The sequence below is a fragment of the Lampris incognitus genome, chromosome 15 (genome assembly GCF_029633865.1).
Source record: "Lampris incognitus isolate fLamInc1 chromosome 15, fLamInc1.hap2, whole genome shotgun sequence".
Lineage (NCBI taxonomy): Eukaryota > Metazoa > Chordata > Actinopteri > Lampriformes > Lampridae > Lampris > Lampris incognitus.
Window position 1 is genome coordinate 41,897,463 of NC_079225.1, and position 25,875 is coordinate 41,923,337.

A 25,875-nucleotide genomic window follows, 5' to 3' on the forward strand; every position below is an offset into this window, starting at 1 on the left:
ATCGGTTTGCCCAGTAGGCAAACTGACGTTGGTCTAGATCAGCTGGGACAGTGTCTTTGATGTGGGTGAGTACCAGTCGTTCAAAGCATTTTGAAATGACGGGTGAGAGAGACTGGCCGATAGTGATTAGGACTGGTTACCACAGGTTTTGTTGGGGATGGGCACAATGGTGCTGGATTTGAGGCATGCGGGGGCTGTGCATAAGGATAGAGAGAGGGTGAAAACGTGTGTAAATACCTCTGCTAGCCGGTCAGCACAGGCCTGGAGTACACGCCCTTGTACACCATCAGGCCCCACTTTTTTCCATGTGTTGCTGCTGCGGAGGGTCCGCCGCACCTCTAGAGTGTATAGAACAAGGGTCTGTGAGTCCTCCAACAGTTTGAAACCAACTGGAGGTTGGTTACTGTCTTTGTCAAACCAAGCAAAGAAGTTGTTAACTTCCACTGCTAGGTTGGCAGTGTTGTTGGCTGGTGTATGCTGTGTGTTATTTACCTTTTTTATAATCTGTGATGGCCTGGATGCCCTGCCACATCCTCCATGGGTTGAAGACACTGTTGAAGCCCTCCTAGTTTGTAGTTGTGTTTTGCGGATCTGATACCTCTCTTAAGGTTTGCTCTGGCGACGCTGTAGGCTGGCGTGTCTCTTGATATTAAAGCCGTGTCTCTTGCCCTGAGCAGCCGCTTGACTTCACTGTTCATCCATGGTTTCTCATTTGGGAACTCTCGGATCCTTTTGCTAACAGAGACATTGTCGGTGCAGTAGTTAATGTAGGACAATACAGATTAAGTGTACCCTTCCAGGTCTGTCTGATGGGCAAATATACTCCATTCTGTGTGTTCAAAACTGTGATAACGTGTTCTTTATGAAAAGATGTAGTTTCACTGGATTCGGGTTAACCGATTTTAATCGGTCTCACGGAACAGCGTACAGATTCACATGTTGTCATTTCAGTTATCACTACTTACTCTGTGTATGTCTCAACTCATCAACTTGATAACCCTCGGGGTCAACTGTACCTCCTTAGGGCGTGGGGTGGTACTGCAGGTAAGTATAATATGACCAGGTAGTCAGTATACCACAAAAACAGTCCTGGAGTGGAGAGGTGGCTCCCTCAGGCCAAACTTTAACGGTCCTGCTGGTTGACTTAGCACTGATAGCAAGGGCTTTGCATGCTGGGACAAGAAACAAAGAGAGGTAGTCTGACTGTCCAAGGTCGGGGTGGGGTATGGCCCTGTGGGCGTCCTTTATGCTAGTATAGACATGATCTAAGGTGTTTTTACCCATGGTTGTGCATTTGACATGTTGATAGAATCTGGGAAAAACATTTCTGAGGTTTGTTTGGTTGAAGTCCCCAGCAATGATGAAAACTCTATCAGGGTGCATGTTCTGTTGTTTACTGACAGCATCACACACGTCCAAGCACTAGCTTAGCATTAGCCTGTGGTAGTATGTATACTGCCATGACAACAACAACTGTATATTCCCTGGTGTGTTCAGTTGAGACTGAAGAGGTCACTTAGACACATGATTAAACGTTTCCCTCAATAAACGCTTTGTCCAGATGAACTGATTCAACTTTCTTTCTTCGAGTTGCTTTTTTATGTTTTTGGTTTAAGTCAAAAGAGCAAGCCACACTTTACGACCCACACATGTACTGTAATATGTTACTAGAATAGTTGAGAACCAAGGCTGGATTGAAACCCAACATCAGATAAATCAATAGGGGCCCTAAGAGGGGCCCATATCAAGTCTTTGTACATGAACAACACACAGGTAGTGGACAGTTGGGCAAGTTGGCCGGGGTCCATGGTACATTTTTGCCCCGGGGCCCCCCATGGCTGGATTATCCGGTCATGTTGAGAACAATATTAGGTTAAAGTGATAATTTGTGTGAAAAGCATTTGCAAGCGTTTGATTTGCATATTATATTCATATTGTAAAAGCAGAGGGAATATCAATTTACTACGTTAATGAATGAACAGCGCGGCTAAATTTTAACACAAAAATGAAACAAGGTTTTTTTTTTTCATTAAACGTGAAGCAGCATTTTCACTTTAAAGTCTGTCCAATCTCATCTTTTAAATGCACTTTATAGTATGACAAGTCTAACTTCTCCAAGGGTGCAACATGGGAAAGCCGCTAGAAAACAGTTGGACCTGTGACAAGATGTCATAACCGGCCCTGTCAAACCCCGAATGCCAATCGTTTACTACAGCGGTGCCTCTCTTTTATGAGGGGCCTCCTCTTGGTTTGGGGGCCCCGTGACAGCGTTCATAATTTTCACCTTTCTAGCGATGCCTCGGGTTGCGCTCGCTGTGAATCGTCCCTCAGCGTCACGCTGGCATGCAGCGAGAATGTCTCCACGTCGGTTTCATTGGGTAGCTAGTTTGGGAGCCTAATTCGTTAACAGGGAATGCCCCCTTTGCGATGTCAAGTGATCCGGGATAAATGAGAATGGGATTCGTATCTCCATCGCCCGGTCGTGGATAAACACAGACGTACTGATGCCAAATGCAAAAATTCCCCTGCTTTTACTCGAGACGGGGGAGACATGTGCACCCGAGTGACTAAGAATAAAGCAGGCTACGGGAAGATAACGAGGTTGCAGCGACGCACAACTTACCGCCAAGTGTGAGTGTGTGGGCTGTGCGGGCCTATGAGCACTCTCAGGTTGTCTTACTTTTCCGAGCCTGGAGTCGAAAGTGTCACTGGGTTATGTAAGACGTCTCTATTGTGATGCGCTGGCTGCTCCTGACAGCCCGTCAGGGGCCAAAGCGGGGAGCCGTAGTTTCCCTCCGAGACAAGTCATCCGGATCGAGCCGCTGACGGCAGGAAGCCCTCATATGGCGGTGGAGAACGTGTCTGTGTAAACAAAGCCTAGCGGTAGCGTGACACGTGCCAGGGCAGGGCGAGGGGGAGGAAGGGCCCCGGCACACCACCGCACAGACCCCTGAACGCGTTGGGAGGCATTTCGGCGCTCTGAGACTAAATCCAGACACGTTTATTTCTGCGGCAAAAAGTAAGCGGAGGCTTCCGGATGCTGTTTTTTGGCCAATCGTTTCGCTTTTAAAACACACAGATTGAGTTATGGGCGTGAAAACTGACACGTGACGGCTTCGTTAGGTATTTGAAGATGAATTTGAGGAGTTATTTTGCCAATAACCGCAGCGCAGGTCATGCCGCTGGGTTACCAGAATACGCTTTCGCCTAATCTGGCACTTATTTTTCCTTTTTAATGAAGTTAACCGATTGTAAATATCGTACGCATGTCACTGGATTAGTCGTTGGCTGTTCTTGAAGAGGTCCCATCATTTCCTTTTGTGTGTGTATTTTCTTTCTAAATGATCTCGATAGCTGATATGTTAATATGTAAATCGGTGGCGCGGTGGTTCGCGCGGTCGCCTCACAGCAAGAAGGTCCTGGGTTCGAGCCCCGGGGTAGTCCAACCTTGGGGGTCGTCCCGGGTCGTCCTCTGTGTGGAGTTTGCATGTTCTCCCCGTGTCTGCGTGGGTTTCCTCCCACAGTCCAGAGACCTGTAGGTCAGGTGAACCGGCCGTACTAAAATCATCCCTAGCTGGGAATGTGCCGTCCAGTGACTCCTGGGATAGGCTCCCGCGACCCCGCGACCCCGAGTAAGGATAAGCGATTTGGATAATGAATGAATATGTAAAAGATCTAATCTATAGTCAATGTTCTTTGGCCAACAGGCAACGAGAGCAAATGCGGCTCATGCTACGCTAACGACTGCTGGCAGTTTCTTCAAGCAGCTTCGGAAGTGATCAAAATCCATCTCGGCCCATCCGGAAATGCATTTGGGAGTAAACTTGGGAAGTAAACGAGTCAGCATTAGCTCTGACTATAGTCAGACGAAGGTGTTTTACACCCCTGGGCAGGTGCACGTTGGCCTGAGACCGGGTTGGGTCTGAAGTCCTGTGTTTGGGTTCGAGACGTACCTGGTGTTTTACCGGCCTTGTGGACAAAGCCTCCACTCTGCCCTCGCTGTGCACAACACAGCGGATCATCATACCGGTCTTAACGAGACGATCCAGGATGCGAGACTGTGCGGAGGTTCTGCTCACGGCAAGGCGCCGACAGGACGCTGCGCCGAGCCCACGACCGCCGTCCCTGAGAAAACCCAACACGAAAGCGTTTCTTCAAGAGGTCGAAATTCATTTTGGAGGCAGATTTTGTTCCCGTTGTACTTTCGTCTCTGGAACGAACGAGAGCAGTTTGCCGTCTTGTCAGTCGTCATAACACACTAATGGAACATCAAGTTACCGTGCCAACCCCATATATTTGTGTTAACCCATCCAGCCATTAGCCGAGCCGCCCATCCTGCTGTCAGGGTGGCGGGGATGTTGGAATTCATCCCAGCAGCCACCGGGCGGCAGGCAGGGAGACACCCCGGACAGGCCGCCGGACACACACACACACACACACGCACACACACACACACGCACACACACACACACACACACACACACACACACACACACACACACACACCTCTCTCACACACACACACACACCTCTCTCTCACACACACACACACACACACACACACACACACACACACACACACACACACAGAGAGAGAGTTACCAGCTTCCCTGAGGGGGGGCGGGGCTGCATTCCTCCTGGTGATTACCAGACAAGCCATTAGCCAGCGGGGCTGGTGGGCTGTGGTGGCCCGGGTCTGGTTAGCCTCAGCTTCCGGTCTCTCACATCTTGAGAGTGGGGGAGAGAGAGAGAGTAAAGACCTCGAATGAGCAACACATCATCCGTCTCCCTCCCCTGCTTCCCTTGAATCTCTCCATTTGCACTTCTAACGGGAGAGCAACACATCGGGGAATCCGGGGGGGGGGGGCGGAGCGGAAGTGACTCTGTGGCCAAAAGTTCACCGGTTCAAATGCCAGCCTGTACTGGAAAGTGGAAAACTTGGCAACTAAAATGGCAACCCCCTACTCGATCGACGGCGGTTCTGATTTATCCGGATCTCACTCGTGCTGCGGTGTGTGGTCCAAACCGGAGGTCTTCCAAAAAACCAGGGGCATCCGAGTCCGGGACTCATCCCTCTGCGATCATCTGGCCACGGCTCGTACGATGAGACGGCCTCCTCAGCCCACACCAAATGACGTGTTGTGGTTTTCTCCGCCGGCAGTCACGGGGGAAGAACGGCCCAGCTAGGGGAGGCCCGTCTCGGTGTGCGGCTCGGCTGTCCAGGACCGCGTGTGTCCTGCCTAACTCCTGTGGGACCCGGCTGCGCAACCTGGCTATCGTTGCAGGAAATGACTGCAGCGCTCGTGTCTGTTAACTCGCATCAGGCTAATCACCCGTCTTCCCCTCTGCGGCCCACGAGACGTACGAACAGCCACGCTTGTCGCCAGACTCTTCTTCTGCCCCCAGCGCCGAACCTTTGGCACCGAGGACGCAGACGAGATGCACATTACGGAGTTTAGTCATCGTACCCATACCTGCCCATTATTGCTGGCGTCTACCGCTGAGCCTTCCTTCTACCTGCACCCAACACGTTATGCTCTCACGACGATAACAGATCTGTTGTGCTGATATCGGTCAATATAAATCCCTCTTGCATTTTGGTTCTCCGACTCACAGTCGCTTGATGATCTGTCTGCAGTGCACTTACATTAAGAAGGATAAACCCCTCGAGTTGAGATGAACCATCTGGTTTTCAAGTGTTTCCTTCACACAAATATACGGAGAATACAGTGCGTAAAACAAACAACACAACTACACACACACACACACAGAGACAAAAGCTCTCCCTGGGGCTAGCCACTCCCACACCCACTGCTTCCCCTAAAACGCCAAAATACATACAGTAGATGTACACACATCCATACAAACCCATATACATACATTAATATGCACCTACACATCACAGATACATTATTTCCATACCTTGAGTATTTTCAGAAGCAAGAGCAAGTTGTTTGGAGATGCTTTAAAGTGATGAAAGGAAGTAAGTTGATCTAATTGAATAGGGCAGGTTGTTCCAATCAGACGGAACTTTAAATTTAAAGACACGCCCCCCCCACTTTCTTTAGCTGTTCGAGGAAGGAAGAACAAAAGGATGCTCGGTATGCCAGTGGTTCTCAACCTTTTTGGGGTCCTGGACCCCCTGCGTATTTTTGATCTACCCTGAGGACCCCCCCACCTGATCTTGGGGGAGGGGGTTGCAATTTGATAGAAACAGTAGAAACTGCATTTTAAATTGTATTATAGCATTTATTCACTCTTTGGGGCAAAAATAAAGAGCTTTCAGTTGTAACTTAGATATAGTTAACAAAACAGAATTCTTATGCAGTAACTTTCAGATATATGTAACAAAACAGAATATGTATTCAGTAACTTTCAGATATATGTAACAAAACAGAATATGTATTCAGTAACTTTCAGATATATGTAACAAAACAGAATATGTATTCAGTAACTTTCAGATATATGTAACAAAACAGAATATGTATTCAGTAACTTTCAGATATATGTAACAAAACAGAATATGTATGCAGTAACTTTTAACAATGCAAATTAGAGAAAAAAGTCCTGTTACCCTTTATAGTTTAGGTAGATAAAGGTCTCAGTCACATTTGAGTAAAATAATCCTATTTCTATAAATGTCATAGGATCTTTTTTTTAAAGACATTTCATTTTCACGGACCCCTTGCAATTACACCCCCGGACCACTCGGGGTCCGCGGACCCCCGGTTGAGAAACACCGCTTTAGACTATACGATGACCTACATGGAATTAAAAGTTGTTTTGAGTAAGAAGGATAGTTGAAGAAAATGCATTTAAAAATACACTGCAGCCAATGAAAATGTGTCCTAGATTGGGGCGTTAAACATAAAACAGTGATGGGTTCTGGAAGGACACTCAAAACAAATCCGCAGAGACTGTTATAAACCTCACTGAGTGTTTTGCTTTGTTGTTTTTTTTGAGAATTGTTTCTGATTTGTTCTGACAGACAACATCTGCATCATCTAGTCTTGGTAATATCAACCGTGAAACAATTATTTTGCTGACCTGAAGAGTGAAGCCGGTAATAGACTGGTATGGTACTAGTAGAGGTACCCGGCGTTGCCCGGGGAAACTGTACACCATCTGCTCTTTACGATATAATCGATGATGAATTATAGGATCGTTCACGATACGATACACGTGATAAACTACTACTACTTCTGGCTGCTCCTGTTAGGGGGCGCCACAGCGGATCATCCGTCTCCGTCTCTTCCTGTCCTCTGCATCTTCCTCTGTCACACCACCCACCTGCATGTCCTCCCTCACCACATCCATAAACCTCCTCTTTGGCCTTCGTCTTCTCCTCTTCCCTGGCAGCTCCATATTCAGCCTCCTTCTCCCAATATACCCAACATCTCTCCTCCACACATGTCCAAACCATCTCCATCTTGTCTCTCTTGCTTTGTCTCCAAACCGTCCAACCTGAGCTGTCCCTCTAATATACTCCTTCCTAATCCTGTCCTCCTTCATCACTCCCAATGAAAATCTTATCATCTTCATCTCTGCCACCTCCACCTCCTCCTCCTGTCTTTTCATCAGTGCCACTGTCTCCAAACCATATAACATAGCTGGTCTCACAACCATCTTGTAAACCTTCCCTTTAACTCTTGCTGATACCCTTCTGTCACACATCACTCCTGACACACTTCTCCACCCACTCCACCCTGCCTGCACTCTCTTCTCCACCCACTCCACCCTGCCTGCACTCTCTTCTCCACCCACTCCACCCTGCCTGCACTCTCTTCTTCACCTCTCTCCTGCACTCCCCGTTACTTTGGACAGTTGACCCCAAGTATTTAAACTCAAATACGATACAGGTGATAAACAAATGTCAAATAAACGAATGTTATTAACAGAAATGATCAAATGTCATATCCAAAGGAACTGAATCAAGTGCAACTGGACTTGGTTACATATCCGGATATACTGTCACCAAGTCCAGCTGCACTTGACTCAGTTCCTTTGGGTAACTATGACCTGGATGAATGAGGACATTCACAGACATCAAACGTCGTCATTTTCAATCCGTTCATCAAGCTCGTTTGCCAATGTGTGTGGTAACGCTCAGCGCTCCCGCGCCTCAGAGTGAACCACACTGCGTGTCTCACTATTTGGCACTAGGATAGAAAGCTCTTCTGTACCACCAGTCCTGGAGGCGGCTACACACAACTGGCCTTGTGGGAAACGTGGAGCGCAAAGATCTACTCCAGTCGTTTTAAAAGTCTGGTTTGGTTTACGGTAAACGTCAACAATCCAATGTCCCCCATCACCAACTGCCATCTCACAGTGTAAGAAGTGTCATTTTACAAAGCCACCAAATTATACTCCAGAATTTCAATTTCATTTTCTTTTCTTTACGTTGTATGTGGTCCATCTGGAGGTCACAGTTTTTTGGGGGGTTTTTTTGGCTTGCTTCTCCAGGTGGAAAATTTCAAAAGCCGCTTAGGCCAAGTTCAGTCATAACGCCCCAGTCGTATTTCCATGAGTAATGGGGGAGATGTTTTGTTCGTGGACCCTCCATCGCCACTCGGCGGCACTGCGAGATGATGGATGGGAACGCCGTAAGGGGACAGAAGCGCAACCGGAGTGAGCAAAATAAACTCAGTTTCGCAAATAAATCCAATTTTTTAACTTGGGGCTTTTGAAACATTTTCGAACCGTGCAAGCCCTGGAAAGTGCTGATTCTAGAGCTACCGTTCTTTTTGTTCTACGATGAGTATTTCTGGAGTTTTAAGCGAACATACAAACACAAGCTCTCGCTTTATACGTAGGAGATTTTCCAGGCTGCAATTTATTTTCTTTAGGACTGAATCAATATGGGGCTTGTCAGGCACTTCATCTAGGAGAGGGGAAACTGATTTAAAACCTCGTCTACGGGAAGAAACCCTGAGGAAAAATCTGCATCCGCCTCCATTGCCGGTTGTCTCGCTTAGTCTTGCCACCGGTAGTAGGTGGCCTCGGACGACAGAGCGCGGTTGATGATGCGCAACTCTTCCTCACTTTAATCATGGCGCAAATCACCAGTCATCCATCACAGGATGACTGGATGGTTCTCGTCGCTGCGACGGACGAACAACAAACAACAAACAACGCAGACACAACTGGCCGTGTCTGCGGGTGGGAAGCCGGATGTGGGTATGTGTCCTGGTCGCTGCACTAGCGCCTCCTCTGGTCGGGTCCCCCTGGTGAAACTCCTCACTGTCAGGTGTAAAGAAGCGGCTGGCGACCCCACATGTATGGGGGGAGGCGTGTGGTAGTCTGCAGCCCTCCCCGGATCAGCAGAGGGGGGTGGAGCAGCGACCGGCTCGGAAGAGTGGGGTAGTTGGCCAAGTACAATTGGGGAGAAAAAGGGGGGGGGGCAATCTAAAAGAAAAGAAAATCAGAAAAAAGAAAGAATCCTAATAAGTCACTTTGTCCAAGTCGTGGAGACCTCATCATGTTGGCCAGCTGTTCTCACTTGTCTCAAGAGGCCAAATGGACAAGATGCTCGAGCAGAATTTGTTAAAAGTCTCTTTTGTCAACAAACTGGAGAGCAGAAGTGGTCTCGACAGAAATGGCATGTTAGGCCTGTTATGACATTCCTTTCAGGCTTTTTCTAAGGGCAAAAATAAATAAAATCAAAGAAGAAGTGGAAGTGGGGTTGGAGTCGCCTGGGTGATTAACCCCAGCAACATCCCCACTCCCCCCCCCCCCACCTGATTTCCCTTAAGCACCCAAACCTAAGCCGGCCGCTAACGTGACGCCGGCCTTCGCTCAACACCAGTGACAGTCATCAACACGCCGCGGCATTTGGTAAATGTCTTTCTGATAAACCTCCGCTATGTACAGAATGGTGGTGGTGGTGGTGGGGGGGGGGTTTAAGTGGGCTTGACAGCCAATTTCTGGAAACCGCTGACACATTTGGAGCTGGAAGGGTCGTCAGCCAAAGAGAAGCCTTCTATGGTCTGGCTGGAAATTACGCAACCCAGTGCAGCATCCAGTTAAAGACGGCGGGTCGCCGGTTCGCCCGGGGGGGGGGACCCCCAAATCAGGAAAACGCAATCAGTCAAAATAATCAAAGGATGAGATTACACCTGTAGATGCACTCGTTCATCACATTCTTCACTTCTCTCTCATTCTCTCTCTCTCTGTATCATTCTCTCTCTCTCTCTCTCTCTCTCTCTGTATCATTCTCTGTCTCTCTCTCTCTCTCTCTCTCTCTCTCTCTCTCTCTCTCTCGCTCTCTCTCTCTGTATCATTCTCTGTCTCTCTCTCTCTCTCTCTCTCTCTCTCGCTCTCTCTCTGTATCATTCTCTCTATTCTCTCCCTCTGTATCATTCTCTCTCTCTCTCTCTCTGTATCATTCTCTCCCTCTGTATCATTCTCTCTCTCTCTCTCTCTCTCTCTCTCTCTCTCTCTCTCTCTCTCTGTATCATTCTCTCTCTCTCTCTCTGTATCATTCTCTCTTTTTCTCTCTCTCTCTCTCTCTCTCTCTCTCTCTCTCTGTATCATTCTCTCTCTCTCTCTCTGTATCATTCTCTCTTTCTCTCTCTCTCTCTCTCTGTATCATTCTCTCTCTCTCTCTCTCTCTCTGTATCATTCTCTCTCTCTCTCTCTCTCTCTGTATCATTCTCTCTCTCTCTCTCTCTCTCTCTCTCTCTCTCTCTGTATCATTCTCTCTCTCTCTCTCTCTCTCTCTCTCTGGGTTTTGTTCTCAGCGCCTGGAAACACATTTACGCACACAAAGATGTTATCAGAGATGGGTAAAAATAGCTGATGGACTAAATGGACATAAATAAAGTGCAGAAAAGGCACCCCCCCCCACCACCCCACCACCCCAAACCCCCACGCAGCCAGCCCACGAGTCTCACTTCAACACATAGCCGGTCGAAACTTAATTAAGCCATTCATCTCTCGCGACAGGCTGATCTGCAGATTGTGCTACAGCCGGCCTCCGTGCATGTTCCTGTATCTGTATGACCTGATTTTGAGGTACAGAGGGGGCAGGGCGGGGGTGGGGTGGGGTTAAGAGGAAAGACAAAGTGAGAAAGAGCGAAAAAAGAGGCAAAGACGGGCAAAAGGAACGACCAAGGGGGGGAGCCAAAGAGCCCCAAGACAGATCGGCCGGCAGAGAGACGTGACCCCTCAGAATTGAAACGCTGCTCCACTATCTTTGGAGACATCCAGGGCCCCCGGTGACTGCTGGGGGTCGCTAACCCTCTTTCCGCAGATACCCCACGGCGGATCAGGACGCCCCGCTTCCCGAGACGGACGGCGGAGGATGAGCAAACTGCCTGCGTCCTAGGGGGAGCTGGCGGGGGGGCAGCACGTTAGCTCCCGCCCACTGAACCAAACCACGCCAGGCTCCGGCGGGGGTTAATTATTTGACATCCAGCCTCGTCGTCCTTTCTGCCGTGACCGGATTTGCTGTTTACAGGCTTCCAAGGCCGTCTTGACACACTCCCCTCTCTCCGCCTCATGTCCCATCAATGTTTTATCGTTGTGACCGCCCATTTTTGCGTGACGCAGGAGTGTTTGTGCGACCCAGGCCATTCGAAATACAGCAGGCGGCCCTGTTGTTGTGCATGAGGAATCAGCAGCACTTTATTTGTCATTTCATTTCACGTACAGAAGTACGTGAAATGAAATGAACTACTGTTTCCCCCAGCCCTCGGCAGTGCAACACCAAGACACAAACACACACCCCAGCACTACAAGAACACACATGTCCAAACGAACACACATATCCAAACTAACACACATATCCTAACACACATATCCAAACGAACACACATATCCAAACGAACACACATATCCACACTAACACACATATCCAAACGAACACACATATCCACACTAACACACATATCCAAACTAACACACATATCCTAACACACATATCTAAACTAACACACATATCCACACTAACACACATATCCTAACGAACACACATATCCAAACGAACACACATATCCAAACTAACACACATATCCAAACTAACACACATATCCACACTAACACACGTATCCAAACTAACACATATATCCACACTAACACACATATCCTAACACACATATCTAAACTAACACACATATCCACACTAACACACATATCCAAACTAACACACATATCCACACTAACACACATATCCACACTAACACACATATCCAAACTAACACACATATCCACACTAACACACATATCCAAACTAACACATATATCCAAACGAACACACATATCCAAACGAACACATATCCAAACTAACACACATATCCACACTAACACACATATCCAAACTAACACACATATCCACACTAACACACATATCCAAACTAACACATATATCCAAACGAACACACATATCCAAACGAACACATATCCAAATGAACACACATATCCACACTAACACACATATCCTCACTAACACACATATCCAAACTAACACACATATCCTAACTAACACACATATCCACACTAACACACATATCCAAACTAACACATATATCCACACTAACATACATATCCTAACTAACACACATATCCAAACTAACACACATATCCAAACGAACACACATATCCAAACTAACACACATATCCAAACTAACACACATATCCAAACGAACACACATATCCAAATGAACACACATATCCACACTAAGAAAAAAAGAAAATCACAGCCAGGATGACTGTCGTAACGGTCGGTCCTCATGGGCTAGCAGTTAGCTTAGCCTGCCCTACTTCCGTGTCCTGGGAGACCACCCTCGGTGCTTCTTCCCCGGGCACAGCTCCAGGCAGGAGCTGTGGTCCTTGAAGCCCACCGGACGCAGCAGACCGGGCTCCCCCAGCCGATCCAACACCAGCTCTCCCAGCCAGACACCCTCGACACACCTCCTCGCACTCCACACGACGACACCAAAAACACCGCAGTCAACGAGGCCAGACCGCCCTCAGCGTTATCGGAACTGCCGGTCTGCATGGGCTAGCAGTTAGCTTAGCCTGCCCCGCTTCGCATCCTGTCAGACCCCCCCCCCCCTCAGTGTTTGCTCCTCGGTTGCAGCTCCAGGCAGGGCCGTGGTCCCTGGGCCTACAGGATGCGCAGACTAAACTCTCCCAGCCAATCCAGCGCCAGCTCTCCCAGCCATCAAACAAAGACAAAACTTAGATGTGGACAAAGACACTGCAGGGACGGTACTGGGGAAGGCGCCGCAAACGTGTATTCACGCCGCCATCTTCCCACACCGGAAGCAGGAAGTTCTTCATCTTCAAACAAAACAAAAATAAAAATGTCGGTTGAACTCAAGGTTTACTTATCGATGTTGCCGCATGTTAGCATTGTAAAGGTCTTTTATAAACCTGGTCTTACGTATCTGGTCTTAAACCTGGTCTTACATATCTGGTCTTAAACCTGGTCTTACATATCTGGTCTTAAACCTGGTCTTAAATCTGGTCTTACATATCTGGTCTTAAACCTGGTCTTACATATCTGGTCTTAAACCTGGTCTTACATATCTGGTCTTAAACCTGGTCTTAAACCTGGTCTTACATATCTGGTCTTAAGCCTGGTCTTACATATCTGGTCTTAAACCTGATCTTACATATCTGGTCTTAAACCTGGTCTTACATATCTGGTCTTAAACCTGGTCTTACATATCTGGTCTTAAACCTGGTCTTACATATCTGGTCTTAAACCTGGTCTTACATATCTGGTCTTAAGCTTGGTCTTACATATCTGGTCTTAAACCTGGTCTTACATATCTGGTCTTAACCTGGTCTTACATATCTGGTCTTAAACCTGATCTTACATATCTGGTCTTAAACCTGGTCTTACATATCTGGTCTTAAACCTGGTCTTACATATCTGGTCTTAAGCCTGGTCTTACATATCTGGTGTTAAACCTGGTCTTACATATCTGGTCTTAAGCCTGGTCTTACATATCTGGTCTTAAACCTGATCTTACATATCTGGTCTTAAACCTGGTCTTACATATCTGGTCTTAAACCTGGTCTTACATATCTGGTCTTAAACCTGGTCTTACATATCTGGTCTTAAACCTGGTCTTACATATCTGGTCTTAAACCTGGTCTTACATATCTGGTCTTAAGCTTGGTCTTACATATCTGGTCTTAAACCTGGTCTTACATATCTGGTCTTAACCTGGTCTTACATATCTGGTCTTAAACCTGATCTTACATATCTGGTCTTAAACCTGGTCTTACATATCTGGTCTTAAACCTGGTCTTACATATCTGGTGTTAAACCTGGTCTTACATATCTGGTCTTAAACCTGATCTTACATATCTGGTCTTAAACCTGGTCTTAAATCTGGTCTTACATATCTGGTCTTAAACCTGGTCTTACATATCTGGTCTTAAGCCTGGTCTTACATATCTGGTCTTAAACCTGGTCTTACATATCTGGTCTTAAGCCTGGTCTTACATATCTGGTCTTAAACCTGATCTTACATATCTGGTCTTAAACCTGGTCTTACATATCTGGTCTTAAACCTGGTCTTACATATCTGGTCTTAAGCTTGGTCTTACATATCTGGTCTTAAACCTGGTCTTACATATCTGGTCTTAAACCTGATCTTACATATCTGGTCTTAAACCTGGTCTTACATATCTGGTCTTACACCTGGTCTTACATATCTGGTCTTAAACCTGATCTTACATATCTGGTCTTAAGCCTGGTCTTACATATCTGGTCTTAAACCTGATCTTACATATCTGGTCTTAAGCCTGGTCTTACATATCTGGTCTTAAACCTGGTCTTACATATCTGGTCTTAAACCTGGTCTTACATATCTGGTCTTAAACCTGGTCTTACATATCTGGTCTTAAACCTGGTCTTAAATCTGGTCTTACATATCTGGTCTTAAACCTGGTCTTACATATCTGGTCTTAAACCTGGTCTTACATATCTGGTCTTAAACCTGGTCTTAAACCTGGTCTTACATATCTGGTCTTAAGCCTGGTCTTACATATCTGGTCTTAAACCTGATCTTACATATCTGGTCTTAAACCTGGTCTTACATATCTGGTCTTAAACCTGGTCTTACATATCTGGTCTTAAACCTGGTCTTACATATCTGGTCTTAAACCTGGTCTTACATATCTGGTCTTAAGCTTGGTCTTACATATCTGGTCTTAAACCTGGTCTTACATATCTGGTCTTAACCTGGTCTTACATATCTGGTCTTAAACCTGATCTTACATATCTGGTCTTAAACCTGGTCTTACATATCTGGTCTTAAACCTGGTCTTACATATCTGGTCTTAAGCCTGGTCTTACATATCTGGTGTTAAACCTGGTCTTACATATCTGGTCTTAAGCCTGGTCTTACATATCTGGTCTTAAACCTGATCTTACATATCTGGTCTTAAACCTGGTCTTACATATCTGGTCTTAAACCTGGTCTTACATATCTGGTCTTAAACCTGGTCTTACATATCTGGTCTTAAACCTGGTCTTACATATCTGGTCTTAAACCTGGTCTTACATATCTGGTCTTAAGCTTGGTCTTACATATCTGGTCTTAAACCTGGTCTTACATATCTGGTCTTAACCTGGTCTTACATATCTGGTCTTAAACCTGATCTTACATATCTGGTCTTAAACCTGGTCTTACATATCTGGTCTTAAACCTGGTCTTACATATCTGGTGTTAAACCTGGTCTTACATATCTGGTCTTAAACCTGATCTTACATATCTGGTCTTAAACCTGGTCTTAAATCTGGTCTTACATATCTGGTCTTAAACCTGGTCTTACATATCTGGTCTTAAGCCTGGTCTTACATATCTGGTCTTAAACCTGGTCTTACATATCTGGTCTTAAGCCTGGTCTTACATATCTGGTCTTAAACCTGATCTTACATATCTGGTCTTAAACCTGGTCTTACATATCTGGTCTTAAACCTGGTCTTACATATCTGGTCTTAAGCTTGGTCTTACATATCTGGTCTTAAACCTGGTCTTACATATCTGGTCTTAAACCTGATCTTACATATCTGGTCTTAAACCTGGTCTTACATATCTGGTCTTACACCTGGTCTTACATATCTGGTCTTAAACCTGATCTTACATATCTGGTCTTAAGCCTGGTCTTACATATCTGGTCTTAAACCTGATCTTACATATCTGGTCTTAAGCCTGGTCTTACATATCTGGTCTTAAACCTGGTCTTACATATCTGGTCTTAAACCTGGTCTTACATATCTGGTCTTAAACCTGGTCTTACATATCTGGTCTTAAGCTTGGTCTTACATATCTGGTCTTAAACCTGGTCTTACATATCTGGTCTTAACCTGGTCTTACATATCTGGTCTTAAACCTGATCTTACATATCTGGTCTTAAACCTGGTCTTACATATCTGGTCTTAAACCTGGTCTTACATATCTGGTCTTAAGCTTGGTCTTACATATCTGGTCTTAAACCTGGTCTTACATATCTGGTCTTAACCTGGTCTTACATATCTGGTCTTAAACCTGGTCTTACATATCTGGTCTTAAACCTGGTCTTAAATCTGGTCTTACATATCTGGTCTTAAACCTGGTCTTACATATCTGGTCTTAAACCTGGTCTTAAACCTGGTCTTACATAGCTGGTCTTAAACCTGGTCCTACATATCTGGTCTTAAACCTGGTCTTAAACCTGGTCTTACATATCTGGTCTTAAACCTGATCTTACATGTCTGGTCTTAAACCTGGTCTTACATATCTGGTCTTAAACCTGGTCTTACATATCTGGTCTTAAACCTGGTCCTACATATCTGGTCTTACATATCTGGTCTTAAACCTGGTCTTACATATCTGGTCTTAAACCTGGTCTTACATATCTGGTCTTAAACCTGATCTTACATATCTGGTCTTAAACCTGATCTTACATATCTGGTCTTAAACCTGGTCTTACATATCTGGTCTTAAACCTGATCTTACATATCTGGTCTTAAACCTGATCTTACATATCTGGTCTTAAACCTGGTCTTACATATCTGGTCTTAAACCTGGTCCTACATATCTGGTCTTACATATCTGGTCTTAAACCTGATCTTACATATCTGGTCTTAAACCTGGTCTTACATATCTGGTCTTAACCTGGTCTTACATATCTGGTCTTAAACCTGATCTTACATATCTGGTCTTAAACCTGGTCTTACATATCTGGTCTTAAACCTGGTCTTACATATCTGGTCTTAAACCTGGTCTTACATATCTGGTCTTAAACCTGGTCTTACATATCTGGTCTTAACCTGGTCTTACATATCTGGTCTTAAACCTGGTCTTACATATCTGGTCTTAAACCTGGTCTTAAATCTGGTCTTACATATCTGGTCTTAAACATGGTCTTACATATCTGGTCTTAAACCTGGTCTTAAACCTGGTCTTACATAGCTGGTCTTAAACCTGGTCCTACATATCTGGTCTTAAACCTGGTCTTAAACCTGGTCTTACATATCTGGTCTTAAACCTGGTCTTACATGTCTGGTCTTAAACCTGGTCTTACATATCTGCTTGTTGGACACGTTGCTTCCTCTTCACACTCCTTTTTCACCATTTCTGCATTTAGCTGCTCCTCTGCAAATGTAAAACGCTTTGTTATATCCTTCTGTTGGGCGAATCCAGCCCAGCTGGAGTCCACGTGAACCCAAACACATCAGATCCGAGAGTTTCTTCACCCTGGCTGTGATGCACAGAGGCTTATGGTTCTCAGTAAAAGAGGCGGCCTTCATTTACTTTAATCTAATAGACCCCCCTTTATAGAGGACCGTGTTGTCAAGGCAGACGGATCTTTACTGGATTAAATAGAACATGCCTGAAGGCCTACGGACTCACAATGTGCAAAGGGCCTGCGTCGCCATGGGAACATGTGGGTTCAGCCACAGTATGACAGTACTTTTAACGCGGTACAAGGAAAGCACCGGAAATTAATTAAAGCGTTGAAGAAAGTGAGAGCGGGAGCGAGAGAGAGAATTACAAGACTTCATCAGAGCCAGTATCCCCAGACGTCAGAGCAGCATAAGAGGCGAGTTCAAGTGTGTAGCTACAACACAAATATCAAATAACACAAACCATGAACCATGTACAAGGAATACACAGCCTGCACAAGTTCTTACACTTCTAGTATTCCTACGTACCCAGAGATAAAACAAGTATAGGGCATCCGGGTACCGTAGTGGTCAATTCCGGGATCGCCGGTTCGAATCCCCGGGTTACCTCCGGCTTGGTCGGGCGTCCCTACAGACACAAGTGGCCGTGTCTGCGGACGGGAAGCCAGATGTGAGTATGTGTCCTGGTCAGGGCGCCTGTTCCGGGGGGGGGGGGGGGGAACTGGGGCATAGCGGGATCCTCCCACGCGCTACGTCCCCCCGGCGAAACTCCTCACTGTCAGGTGAAACGAAGCGGCTGGCGACGCCGCATGTAAACGATGAACTGCGACATGTAAAGGTATAACCTGCTTGTCGTTTGCCGATGGGAGACCGAGGTCGCAACTCTTTCGGTGCCCAGTTTCTGTCCCATAGCCTTTACCCCTCCCAGGGCGTCTACGAGGTAGTAGTAGTTTGTTTTGTTATGTAACCCATAAGTGGGGTAACCTTGATTCAACTACCAGGACATGTCCACGCTCAAGTGGGCCGCAGTAATTGGTCTACTCCCCCCGGAGGTCTTCTGTCAGGGTTTGCCCCGCCCTTAGCCTTTGGCTAAATAGCCAGATCTGCTCGGCTGCGGTCAAAGGACTACAATGATGATGACGATAGGTATAAATATGCTGTCCAGATGGACTGATGTACACAGTGATAAACCATCTCTGTTCTTACATAATCCTCACACCCCGACGGCGGGTTTTGCTGGGCCAACACACCTCAGCGCCACACCGCTTCAGATCCAGGCAGTCACACACACTTACAGCCAGCAGCTGCACAACCAGTCTTCAGCCGTTGTTCCCTCCCCAGCTGTGCAGCATCTACAAGCCAAGTGCCTTGCTGAAGGGCAGCTGAGAGGTAGCTGAGGACTCGGTTCAGACACGGGCTTGTTGTTTCCTATTAGAGGGCTGTGAATCGCAGAAACGTGGGGAAACTCGAGGCGGCCGTCACTGAATCAGGTTTCGAAATGAGAAGCAACACGTGAATCGTTACGTTACTGGACTCAAGCTTACGGCCATTTAACACCGACTACATGAAGCCGGCAAAGCCGGCAAAGAGTACTGAAAGTTCCTACTTCCTCAAAGTACTGATGCTTTAGTGATCATTTACTTGAGCAGCAGCACATGTGTTGATTCCTGGTGTCCGGGAAGCCAGTATTTTTTTCCTCGGATGAATCCGGAAAGTTCCCGCCCTCAGGCGCTAGGATTGGCCGGATCTGCCTGTCAGCCCACTTTCCGGATTCATCCTAGGAAAAAAATGTTCGCTTACCGTACGCACACAGTGAAGTTGGCACAGTTAGCTTGGTTGCAAACGTGGTAGTGTAGCGGTCTATTCCGCTGCCTACCAACACGGGAATCGCTGGTTCGAATCCCCGCGTTACCTCCGACTTGGTCTGGGGTCCTTCCTTACAGACAGAATTGGCCGTGTCTGCAGGTTGGAAGCCAGATGTGGGTATGTGTCCTGGTCGCTGCACTAGCGCCTCCTCTGGCCGGTCGGGGTGCCTGTTTGGGGGGGGGGGACTGGGGGGAATAGCGTGCTCCTCCCACGCTCTACATCCCCCTGGTGAAACTCCTCACTGTCAGGTGAAAGGAAGCGGCTGGCGACTCCACATGTATGGGAGGAGGCATGTGGTAGTGTGCAGCCCTCCCCGGATCAGCAGAGGGGGTGGAGCAGAGACCGGGACGGCTGGAAGAGCGGGGGGTGATTGGCCAAGTATAACTGGGGGGGGGGGGAGAAAAGAAAAGCAGCATTACAGAGAGGAATTTTCTGTAGTTGTAATTTATTACTTTTCACATCTGGAGGTGGGAGAGAGTCTGTGTGTCTGTGTGTGTCGCTGTCGCTCTGTCTCTCTCCGTGTGTGTCTCTGTGTGTGTCTCTGTGTGTGTGTGTGTGTGTGTCTCTGTGTGTGTGTGTGTGTGTCTGTGTGTGTGTGTGTGTGTGTGTGTGTGTCTCTGTGTGTGTGTGTGTGTCTCGCTCTCTCCGTGTGTGTGTGTGTGTCTCTCAGTGTGTGTGTGTGTGTCTCTCTCTCTCCGTATGTGTGTCTGTGTCTCTCTCCGTGTGTGTCTCTCTCTCTCTCCGTGTGTGTGTGTCTGTGTGTCTGTGTGTGTGTCTCGCTCTCTCCGTGTGTGTGTGTGTCTCTCAGTGGGTGTGTGTGTGTGTGTCTCTCAGTGTGTGTGTGTGTGTCTCTCTCTCTCCGTATGTGTGTCTGTGTCTCTCTCCGTGTGTGTCTCGCTCTCTCCGTGTGTGTGTGTGTCTCTCAGTGTGTGTGTGTGTGTCTCTCTCTCTCCGTATGTGTGTGTGTGTCTCTCTCCGTGTGTGTCTCTCTCTCTCGTGTGTGTGTCTCTCTCTCTCTCTCCGTATGTGTGTCTCTCTATGTGTGTGTCTCTCTCTCTCTCCGTGTGTGTGTCTGTGTCTCTCTATGTGTGTGTCTCTCGCTATCTCCGTGTGTGTGTCTGCGTCTCTCTCCGTGTCTCTCTCTCTCGTGTGTGTGTGTCTCTCTCTCTCTCTCTCCGTATGTGTGTCTGTGTCTCTCTATGTGTGTGTCTCTCGCTCTCTCCGTGTGTGTGTCTCTCTCTCTCCGTGTGTGTGTGTCTGTGTGTCTGTGTGTGTGTGTGTGTGTCTCGCTCTCTCCGTGTGTGTGTGTCTCTCAGTGTGTGTGTGTGTGTCTCTCTCTCTCCGTATGTGTGTGTGTCTCTCTCTCCGTGTGTGTCTCTCTCTCTCGTGTGTGTGTCTCTCTCTCTCTCTCTCTCTCCGTATGTGTGTCTGTGTCTCTCTATGTGTGTGTCTCTCGCTCTCTCCGTGTGTGTGTCTGCGTCTCTCTCCGTGTCTCTCTCTCTCGTGTGTGTGTGTCTCTCTCTCTCTCCGTATGTGTGTCTGTGTCTCTCTATGTGTGTGTCTCTCTCTCTCTCCGTGTGTGTGTCTGCGTCTCTCTCCGTGTCTCTCTCTCTCGTGTGTGTGTGTCTCTCTCTCTCTCCGTATGTGTGTCTGTGTCTCTCTATGTGTGTGTCTCTCGCTCTCTCCGTGTGTGTGTCTGCGTCACTCTCCGTGTGTCTCTCTCTCTCTCCGTCTGTGTGTCTCTGTGTGTGTGTGTGTGTGTGTCTCTCTCTCTGTCCGTGTGTGTCTCTCTCTCTCCGTGTGTGTGTGTGTGTGTGTGTGTGTGTGTCTCTCTCTCTCTCCGTGTGTGTGTGTGTGTCTCTCTCTCTCTCTCCATGTGTGTGTGTGTGTGTGTCTCTCTCTCTCTCTCTCTCTCTCTCCATGTGTGTGTGTGTGTGTGTGTCTCTCTCTCTCCGTGTGTGTGTGTGTCTCTTTCTCTCTGTCTCTCTCCATGTGTGTGTGTGTGTCTCTCTTGCTCCGTGTGTGTCTCTCTCCGTGTGTGTCTCTCTCCGTGTGTGTGTGTCGGGCTGTCTCTCATATGTTTTTGTTTGTGTTTTTATTTTGTTGAATGGTGAAAATGTAAAACGTGTGACATTTGTGTCATTTGAAGCCTTGTGTTCACATGAAGGGTACACGGCTGCCTGAAGCGAAAGGGGAAACTGATTTTGAGTGGCTTGTTATTAAATCACATTATGGCCGGACAGGTACTCTGAACCTGGAAAACTTTTTTCTTTCATCATCATCATTATTATCATCATCATCATCATAGTCATTATTATCATATCAAAATAATAATAATCCTAACAAATACAATAGGGGTCCACCAGCTTCGCTGCTTGGACCCCTATTGTATTTGTTAGGATCATTATTATTTTCCTCCGCTAAAAGTGTGTGAGGCTCAGCAACCGTAGGTCCTAGACCAACCAACTTTGCTAAGTGGATTCCTATGGCCCCCCCACTACTCAGGCACCACACATCACCTATGTCAGCCAGATGGTGGCGCTATAACAAAGGGTCATGCGTAATTCCCACACCATAAGTCAGATCAACACAAAACTGCACAGACCTATGCATCTGAATGTGCTCTACAACTTTGTTATTGGGACCACATCTGTCAGCCATATAGTTTTCCCGCCATTTTGACTTGTATTAGTTTGGGCGCGGTTTCTCAGCTAAAAGTGTCTGAGGCTCAGCAACCATAAGTCCTAGACCAACCAAATTTGGTATTTGCATTCATACAGCCCCCCACTACTCTGGCACTACAAATCACCCATGTCAGCCAGACGGTGGCGCTATAACAAAGGGTCATGCTTAAAAGGCCATAACTCCCACAGCATAAGTCAGATCAACACAAAACTTAATGGACCCATGCATCTCAATGTGCTCAACAACTTTACTACTGGGACCACCTATGTCAGTCATATAGTTTGTCCGCCATTTTGACTTATTTGGTGTGGAAGCGCTGCAGCTCTACATACCACACGCCAGGACACCACCTGGGTATAACGACATACTTGTTCTTTTTACGGCAGTCGGCTAGGACAGCAGCTAACATCTGCTAGTGTGAATGGGCCAATCTTCATGAAACTTGATAAGCTTTTACTTTGTGGCCCGTAGAAGCCATGTACCAAATATGAAACAGATCGGACACATGGCGGCTGCAATACTGCTTGGACCCCATTGCGGCTATATTTATTATTATTATCATAAAAAACTTTTCCTTTTCTTTTTTTCTTTTTTTCTTTAAAAGTAGCCAGGCCTTAACAGACTATTTGTCAGCTAACAATGAGTCAAGGAGAAAAAAAGTTAGAACAGGATGACGCTGCCAGACAGCAGATACCACTGAGGTGAGCCAGAAGAACGCGTGAGGCGCTCAGGGAGGGGAGGGGAGGGGAGGGGAGGGCAGGGGAGGGGAGGGGAGGGCCGACGGACCTACTTTCTGTGTGACGACACGCTGATGAAGCCCCGGCGTCTGCACGTATAAAAGCGGCCGTCCGGACGGCACACGCTCCAGTGGAAGCTGGACGGCCATCACCATGACAACCCATCTGGAATGAGAGCAGAGCACATCTGGAGGGCAGAGGCTGGACGCTAGATGCAAGGTGAGCGGTCCCACGCAGGCCGGCGAGGCCTCCCCCCCTGCGCCAGACAAGAGACAGGTGTTATTCCAGGATGATGTGCCGTTATGACTTTTATTTCCTGTGTGAACTGAGCAGATGTTGTAAACTACTGGGGGAAAAGGGTTTCGTCTTAAAACCCGGATTTGGCTTGCAGCTGCTGAGGCTCTGATCCAAGTTTATACTTCATAATAAACTCGGCTGACGGCCGAAAAGTGATCGGGACATTTTTGGGCATGTAGCGCCTTGCGCCAGAAAAGCCATGATTTACGTTAACCACCTCCAGTCCTGATACATTCAGCCAAAAATAACCCAATGTGGGGAAAGCGGTTTATGATACGACAAAACGAGGCGTCCAAACAACAACCTCGGCAGGCTATAGTGATGATGAGTAAGGAGGCGTAATGGACATCCGAACAAGTCTACAAATAGTGAGACCGATGATATCTGCTCCCCATTAGTCAGGTAATATTTCTCATTGGGAAAGAATTTTCCGAGCTCTAGCACGGGAGAAACTCCACGGCTTTCCCTCTTACTGACAATGGTGTCATGACTTCTTTCCCGGAGAATACTGGAATTTCAAAATTGTGCAATAATGGTTCTTTCCGAGGCAGAGTTGGCTGTTTACAATTGTGGGGTTTTTCTTTTTGCAGTTTGATTTCCAGCAGAGATGTACAACTGCAGTAACTACACAGAAGCCTGGCAGTGGCTCTCCTCCTTGGAGCCGGGCTACCTGGGTTTGGTCAGCATCGTCGGCATGGTGGGCAACGCCCTGGTCCTGTGTGTCCTCTGGCTGCAAAGGAAGCCATGCACCGTGGCTGATGTCTACCTGAGCAACATGGCCACCGCCGACCTGGTCATGATGCTCTGCCTGCCCTTCTGGGCCGTCACCATCTCCCGGGGCCACCTCTGGAGCTTCGGCGACACCCTGTGTAAGCTGGTGAACCTCGCTATCTCCATGAACTACTACTGCAGCGTGCTTTTCTTGATGCTGGTCACCGTGGACCGGTACCTGGCCCTGGCCAAGCCTATGAGCCCCAGTCGGCTGAGGAGGGCAGCCTGGGCCAAAAGGATCTGCCTGGCAATCTGGGTGCTGGGCGCGTTGCTCAGCCTCCCCGTGCTGCTGTTCCGGACGGTGCAGTACGTGGAGGTCGCAGGCGTGGAGGCCTGCATCCTGGCCTACCCCAACCAAGCGTGGATTGTCCAGCATAACATCACCAGCATCGTGCTGGGTTTCCTGCTTCCGGTCCCAGTGGTGACCTACTGCACCTACCACATCGTGGCAGCACTGAGAGAGGGGCGTGCCAACGGGTTCCACACGGTGAGGAGGAGCGAGAGGAAGGCCACGCACCTGATCCTCGCCGTCCTGGCCATCTTCCTCTTCTGCTGGACGCCATCCCAGGTGATGCGTTTCCTGGACACACTGGACTACTTCCAGGTTACACGCGGGTGCCTCTGGGGTCTCGTGCTGGACATTGGGATACAGCTGTCGACGTTCCTGGGGTACAGCAACAGCGCCGTCAACCCCTTCCTGTTCTTCATCGTGGGGAAGCACTTCAGGAAAAGGGCGAAGGAAGTGTTCAGGAAAATTGTGGCCTTCTTCACAAAGGACGCTTCTTTCCTGACCGTCAGTTTCACTTCAGTGAACAGACTAAACGACACGCAGCATATATCCAGTGTCAAACTTGAAAGCTTGGCCAGAAGGTAAGCGAAGCGGTGAGGCGACGTCGCCGTCTTTACGTGGACGGTCAAAGGTCACACAGTGCTTCACCGTCTGTTCAGGCAAAGATGCGCAAGCAGTTTTTGCACAGCAAAAAAGGAAAGCGACGGGACTGCCACTCCAACACCTTTTGAAACCACTCTGAATATAAAACCCTTCGATTACTGTCTAAACCGAAGGTCAGAAATAACAGAATGTCAACCAGAAAACGAAGCATGAAATCTAATATTCACCTGAAGTTTAAAAGCTTATCACTTTTTATGCCTTCCGCATAAGTAAATACTGTTGAATGATTTGTGAATTATTGTGTTTGGCAGAATGTGATTTGTGAATTCATGCCGTTTGATGTTTGGTGCACATTATATTTAATACAATATCATAATGTCAGTGTCTTTTACACCACCACTGCAACCCTGACTGGGACAAGCAGGAAGAAAATGGATGGATGGATGGATGCATGCATGCATGGGTGGGTGGATGGAAGGATGTATGCATGGATGGATGGAGGATGCACGCATGGATAGATGGACGGCTGGATGGATGGGCGGATGCATGTGTGGATGGACGGATGTGTGGATGCATGCATGCATGGGTGGGTGGGTGGAAGGATGGATGCATGGATGGATGGATAGATGCATGGGTGGATGGATGGAGGATGCATGGATGGATGGATGGATGGATGGATGGATGGATGGATGGATGGATGGATGGATGGATGGATGCATGGATGCATGGATGCATGGATGGATGGATGGATGGAGGATGCATGCATGGACGGATGTGTGGATGCATGCATGCATGGATGGATGGATAGATGCATGGATGGATGGATGGATGGATGGAGGATGCATGGATGCATGGATGGATGGATGGAGGATGCATGCATGGACGGATGTGTGGATGCATGCATGCATGGGTGGGTGGGTGGATGCATGGATGCATGGATGGATGGTTAGATGCATGGGTGGATGGATGGAGGATGCATGCATGGATGGATGGGTGGA

General features: G+C 47.5%; 1 protein-coding gene across 2 annotated transcripts; it reads left to right on the forward strand.

Moving 5' to 3' along the window:
* The first annotated feature begins 22,978 nt into the window (after positions 1-22,978).
* si:dkey-63b1.1 (B2 bradykinin receptor) lies at positions 22,979-25,588 on the forward strand. 2 transcript variants are annotated; one of them, XM_056294942.1, is made up of 2 exons: positions 22,979-23,616; positions 23,805-25,588. In XM_056294942.1, exon 2 carries the CDS (start codon positions 23,822-23,824, stop codon positions 24,857-24,859), a length of 1,038 nt encoding a protein of 345 aa, XP_056150917.1. In that variant the 5' UTR covers positions 22,979-23,616; positions 23,805-23,821; the 3' UTR covers positions 24,860-25,588. The 2 variants fall into 2 exon arrangements, with proteins under 2 accessions (XP_056150917.1, XP_056150916.1); XM_056294941.1 differs by having other exon boundaries at positions 22,979-23,136; positions 23,805-25,587.
* Positions 25,589-25,875: the final 287 nt, after the last annotated feature.